Here is a 6,726-nt window from a genome sequence, read left to right as displayed (position 1 = left end):
TAACACAGCTGTATATTGTTAAGCATACTCAGCATAAGAGGAATGTTGCACAATATGGCTGTGAAAACAGTTATAATAGCCTATGTGACTATTAAGTTTGGTTTTGGTTAAAATCAACTGATAATCGTGATAATTAATCGTGATCTCAATATGGATAAAAAATAATCATGATTATCATTTTGGCCATAATCGTGCAGCCCTAAAGTAACCTGTGAACGGCATAGTTATGCAATGAAAGATAGAACACTAGTCTTCTCTAAAATACAGCTGTGTGTGAGGTTGTAGTCTGTAAACTGTACTGTAGCATTCTGAATGCTATTGATATTTCAGCTTGTGTTTTTGATTAAATCGATAGCAATTGACATCCCAAAATATGCTGGTAAATAGTTTGACTACAGGTGGCCTGCTCAGCTCAGATTGAAGCACTGTTTTGGCGTTTGACTTGGCTTGTTGTATGAAGATTATGCTGATGTTCTGTCAGATTTAGGCAAAGCTTGCCCCTGTGCAGCCATCATACAACAAACATCTGACTGCCGCTGTCACAGCTCCTGGTCTTCCCCTCTGAGCACCTTCCCTTTATTTCCGACCCACATCGGCCTGCTGAACCCCACGGTCAGGGCCGGCCTGTGGCTTAGGCAGTATAGGCAAATGCTAAGGGCGCAAAACCACCCAGGGGCGCCGGCCTGGCTGTACCTGTTAACGTAGGGTGACAGAAGTCCCCGGTTTCCGGGGCAGTCCCTTATTTTGGCTACCTGTCCCGGCTGGATCTGTCCCCGGAAATGTCCCGGTTTTCACTGAAAGACCCGAAATTGGAATGAAGAAAAAAACGTAGCCGATAATGCACACCCAACACACGCAGGCTCCAGACCGCAGAGCCAGCGGTGCTCAGAGAGGTTTTAGAAAGCCGTATTTTACGATGCTAAAAAGCACTGATTATTTACATGGAGTCTGGTGCGTTTAGCGAACGAAATTCGCGGATTTTATGTTTAAAAAGGATCTTAATCTTTAACAGAAAGGTCGACCTCCTTAGAACCTTTCCATAAGTGTCAGACACTTAGAATATTAATCTGAGTCTGTTAGCTGCAAAACAGCATTTTATGAACGGAAATACAAGTGGACAATTATCCTATTAACTTACTTGCAGCGATCTCGTTTAATACTGCATCACTGTCAAAGGAAATATGTCCTCAGTAGTTTTTATTGTATCTGATTCTCAATGAGCTGTTGCAGAAACAAGCCTTGAGCAGTAAAGCAAAAGCTGTCAGATAAATGTAGTTCAGTAAACATTACAACATTATGAAATATTGAGACTTTCTATCTTGAAATATTAAGACTTTCTATCTTGAAATATTAGGACTATAAGGACTTTCTATCTTGAAATATTAGGACTTTCTATCTTGAAATATTAGGACTATAAGGACTTTCTATCTTGAAATATTAAGACTTTCTATCTTGAAATATTAGGACTATAAGGACTTTCTATCTTGAAATATTAGGACCATTAGGACTTTATATTTTGAAATATTAAGACTTTCTATCTTTAAATATTAGGACTTTTTATCTTGAAGTATAAGGATGGATTTTTTATCTTGAAATATAAGGACTTTCTAGCTTGAAATATAAGGACTTTTTATCTTGAAATATTAGGACTTTTTATCTTGAAATATTTGGGCCTTTTTATCTTGAAATATTAGGATTTTCTATCTTGAGGTGGAGTGGAGTGGAGTAGGAACTAGCAGCAGGGGTGGGTCTAGGATGATACCTTGGGGGGGCTCAGCCCCTAATGAGAACAGTCTAGGTCTAGTGTCCCCGTTTTAAGTTTTACAAAAATAAAAACATTACGTGTTTTGGAGGTAAATACGCTTCTGAGCTGAAAATGTCCCCGGATTTTGTCTGAGAAATCTGGTCACCTTACTATAACGTCACCTTAATTAAAAAAACAAGCCCGACTTCTTTTACCTGCATCTAAATCTCATAATGTCAAAGCGTCCTAAACTGTCTGGTGCCCAGGGGAGGAAAAAAAGAAAAGTAGAGGAGGAAAAACGTGACAAAGACAGAGGTAATGTTACAGTAAAGTTGATGATGATAATGATATTATTTTGCTGTTGCAGAACAATGATCGATAATAGCATTAGCCGTTAGCATGACATAGTTGGCTAATCAATAAATAGCGAGCGCTATCTGTTAGTTTTAACATCAGTTAACTGTACAGTGATGCAAGGGGGCGCCACCTAAAATCTTGCCTAGGGCACCAAATTGTTTAGGGCCGGGTCTGCCCACGGTCATCGCTTTCCGGTGTCCTTCTTTCAGAGCATAAAGTGGTTGTCGCTAAAAATATTCAAGAGCTGTCATTGACAATAGGCTGACCAATCGGCACAGCCGGTTCAGCTCACACGCTGATGTTGATGCCACACAAAGAAGTGGAGTATAGTTTAGTAGAGTCAAGTCTAAAAAGCCATGGAGGCACTCCTCCTCACTTAACTTCCTTGGAATTCTTTTTTTTTTTTTTTTTAAGATTATTTTTTGGGCATTTTAGGCCTTTAATTGATAGGACAGTAGAAGACATGAAAGGGGAGAGAGAGGGGGAGTGACATGCAGCAAAGGGCCGCAGGCTGGATTCGAACCCGGGCCGGCTGCGTCGAGGAGCAAACCTCTATACATGGGCACCCGCTCTACCATCTATCTAACTATCTGGGTGCCCCTTGGAATTCTTTTTAAAAGTAGATCGATGATGAAACCTCTACCACTTTTCCATGCCATCACCATGTAGGACCTGTTATTATTTCGTTATGAAACCAGGTGGAATGTAAATGTAGTTTCCACATGCAAACATTGGTGTGTTTAAAATGAAGGTTAAAGCCTTCAGGGAATACTTTCTTAGTAATTTGGGTGAACTGACCTTTTTACACGGGAATTGTGAACATGGACTGACTCTTATCATGAGAGTTTCTGAAAGATTGCAGACCAAATGGCATGTGTGAAAGGGACATTTCTAGTTAGCTCAGTGTGTGCTATGGAAGAACTCTTAGATCTGCCTGATACATGTAGTAGCCTTAATACCAGTCTTTTACAATTTGATCTCTAGTACATCCAGTGTTGTAAAATTGCATATATCATGACTTAGAGGCAGGATTTCCTTTTACTTTTTCTTGTAACAAGTTCAATTTGACTGAATAATGGGAACATTCTCACCGCCGGAACAATTCTCCACCAGTGTGGGTCTCACTCCAGCTTTAAAGAATGGCCTTTGCTGAGAGCATAAAGAGGAAGCACTGCATGGAGAGCTGAAGCCATCTCATCTCAGTCCCATATTAAAGTATTCAGAACTGCAGCTTTTCATCAGTTTTATAGAGGACATATATTAGGGCTTTAGAACTGTAGACTGATGAAATGTTGGAACAGCCCATTTCTCTCTTACCTTAAGGAATGTTGTACAACTGGCTGCTCAGTGAGAGCCAGAATGTATTGCACTCTTTGTATACAGCACTGATGTCATAACGTCATTCTGATATGCTGTCAAACAAACATTTGGGCTAACATTTACTTTCTATTTTTGTCTTTTTTTCCCCTTCCATTGTGTGTCTCCTACTTACCCTTCCTCTTTTTCTCTCTTATCTTGCTTTTATTGTCCCTCTTTGACTCTTTCTGTGTCCCTTCCTGTCTCTCCAGTCCACTCCCCTCCACCTGGCAGCAGGATACAACAGGGTGAGGATAGTTCAGCTGTTACTACAGCATGGAGCAGATGTTCACGCCAAGGACAAGGGGTATGTAAAGACTAAAATAAAAAGAATTGATTTCAGGTAAAACTAGCTCATGCACATACTGAGACATGCTTAATTTAGATTTTTGGTTTTGGTGTTTCAAGAGATGGCAGGTGTAGTTGCTAGACTGAATCTAGCTGTTCCCCTCAATTGATGTTGATTCAAATTAAAATTTAGCTCAGATAATTTAGGCAGACAGTGTGAGAACATAATGTGAAATGAAACTGCAATGTTATCGTAAAGAATTTGGTGAAATTATTGAGATGCTAGCAACAGGGCTCTCAGGATGGAAATTATTAGTGGAAATGAGTAAATGTCAGCATGTAACACGTTAAGCTAAGCTGGTGAACATGTTAAACAATATATCTGCTATACATCGATATGTTAGCATTGTCATTGTGAGCATGTTAGGACAGCCTCACGCAGCTGCTAGCATGGCTATAGACTTAGTTTGTTGGATGTTCATTGTTAAACTGCAGAAAGATATAAATGTATAGAGGTAAAGAAGGAGGGTGTTTAGTTCTGTGTTTAAATAGTTACAATTTATATTCAGTGTTACTAAGAATGCTGTTTTGTGTTTTGCTCTTCCAGTGGTTTGGTGCCTCTACATAACGCGTGCTCTTATGGACACTATGAAGTTACTGAGCTGCTGCTAAAGGTACACTCACACATGCTAGCTCAGCTTAGGCAGTGCACTTGCTCAACTAATATCAAAATATTTTTGCTAATAACAAAAGGGAAATTGAATCGCAAGATAATTAAGTTTCACTGTTTTCTAGTTTCATTAAAAACAAGACAGATATGTACCAGCTTTCAACGGTGTTTGTAAGGACTGACTTGCTTAATTCCCCTCAGATCTATAAATGAATAAATTCAAAGAAAATTGCTCTCAACAATGCAAAAGTTGTTTTGTTTCCTCCCAGCTACTATCTCTCTATCTTCCACCTACGCATTCATCCACCATGCCTTTTGTTTTCCAGCATGGAGCATGTGTGAACGCCATGGATCTGTGGCAGTTCACCCCACTCCATGAAGCGGCGTCTAAAAACAGAGTAGAAGTCTGCTCTCTGCTGCTGAGCCACGGGGCTGACCCGACCCTGCTCAACTGCCACAGCAAGAGCTCGGTAGACATGGCCCCCACTCCTGAGCTAAAGGAGAGACTTACATGTGAGTGTGATGCTTCATTTACATAAACTGCAGCTGCAGCCAAATGTGTCACAGTGCTGAATTAATGAATAGGTTGTTTTAGGATGGGTGTGTTTACACCCAGCATGTTTAGAGCAGTTGATTTGAATTTAGCATTTAGACGTTTGGACATGTGAATCTCAATCATTTGATGAGAGAACTGTTGTTTTCTGGAGCTGAAAACAAGGAATTAGGCGTTAGAGACAGATAATAACATCTGGCAGTAACGGTTCCACATGTTTTGAAAGCTTTGGAGCCATCCACACGGAAACTCTTTTTGGTGTAAACGCACGTTTTGCTTCATTTTGGCCGATCGTCCCAACTAATCCTGAAAATGCACTGCCTGAAAATGCACTTTTTTGATACCCAGTCCCAGGGTGAAAACATTCAAAAAATGCCGCCCTTGCATCTTTGTTTATACAGCAAAGCCACATACTTGTGTATCAAAGATGGCATCACCACACCCCTTGACCTCTAGCCTTCGACCTTTTATCTCGCGCCGACGTCTCATAACAACAACAACGGCGGACTACATGCTTGTGTTCCTGCTGGAGAAGATAGTGAACCTTTTAGGGTTAGCAAAATACAGCACGCAAGCTTTATGTGCATGCTCTGCCTGTTCTTCTCCGTTTGTTGGTGAATTTCTGCAGCAGAAACAGCGCCACCTATAGGCTTGGAATATGAAGTACCGTGTTTAGTCATTTACAAATGGATCCGTTTGGATGCAAATATTCTTGAAACGATGCCACAGAAGAAAAAAAGACTGTTTTGGTACGTGTGGAAATGGCCTCAGTAGAACAATCTTGACTGGTGATAATATATTCCGCTGTTTTTTAATGTATACTGGATGAAACACCATAGAAGAAGAGTGCAAACAAGTAATAATTTCTGCTCATTTCTACTTGTCGTGGACAAATTTCTGTGGCACCAAAGCGTACAGAAGCTGTTAGAAACTCCTTCAGCTTAAACTTGGCTAAGAGGCCTCATAAGAATAACAAATTCTAAAAGATGCTCTCTTGTCTGTGAATACAAATATCCTTGAACAACCATAGGTTCCATTTTGATTTCAAGTTGCTCAACATGTGTATCCAGATAACCTTTCACAATATATTTATTCACTTCTCCACTGTTGCTTTTCAAATCACTGATTGTATTTGGAACATGTATTTGTGCAGCCGTAAAAACAGCACATCCCCATTCATTTGTTCTTTGAATTGAGCATTTTGCAGATGTATGTTAATTAAACAGAAAGAGTGTTATAATTAATGAAATGTATTTTTTACATCTACAGAGTCAAAGCAGACAAGATAAGTGTTTGTCGATGCCAGAAAGATCTTTGCAACTCTCTGAAAGTAAATTAGTGAGTCAGCTCACTCACTGCTGCACTTGTTGATTTATCTTTGTAATGAGGCAGATCAAACAGTCATCAAACGCTACAAGAATCATAAGCCATCAACAGTTTATGTATTACTGCAGTACAATTGCTCCTATTAGTTTTTTTGACGAGGTTTTCAAGTCCCACATCTCAGTAGGACATTTTCTGCAATAACCAGATAAACTGAAAAACTTTATATTTTTGTTTATAAAATAATACTATTCTATAGTATTTCTTCCACATTATTCAAGTATTTACTGTAATACATCTAGTGTGGGGATGGGGCCTCTAGCTGGTGAAAAGAGGTTTCTACCTTATTGGACAATAGCCCTTAGGAGGTGTGTCCCTAATTTGTGTGATCTGGCCACTCCATTGGCAAGTGTTAACTTCCTTGAAGGCGGGTAC

The 6,726-nt window shown here is 39.8% G+C and overlaps 1 protein-coding gene across 2 annotated transcripts in view; it reads left to right on the top strand.

Moving 5' to 3' along the window:
• Positions 1 to 6,726, top strand: part of tnksa (tankyrase, TRF1-interacting ankyrin-related ADP-ribose polymerase a) — a 95,546-nt gene that overhangs the window by 60,035 nt on the left and 28,785 nt on the right. For both annotated transcript variants that reach the window (XM_032540273.1, XM_032540274.1), the window contains 3 exons: positions 3,670 to 3,764; positions 4,353 to 4,419; positions 4,742 to 4,928. In XM_032540273.1, coding sequence (XP_032396164.1) covers positions 3,670 to 3,764; positions 4,353 to 4,419; positions 4,742 to 4,928 — 349 coding nt within the window. The remainder of the gene's footprint in view (positions 1 to 3,669; positions 3,765 to 4,352; positions 4,420 to 4,741; positions 4,929 to 6,726) is intronic.

The sequence above is a fragment of the Etheostoma spectabile genome, chromosome 16, assembly GCF_008692095.1.
Source record: "Etheostoma spectabile isolate EspeVRDwgs_2016 chromosome 16, UIUC_Espe_1.0, whole genome shotgun sequence".
Lineage (NCBI taxonomy): Eukaryota > Metazoa > Chordata > Actinopteri > Perciformes > Percidae > Etheostoma > Etheostoma spectabile.
Note: the sequence above shows the minus strand (reverse complement) of the source record. Positions and strands in the feature narration are given on the sequence as shown.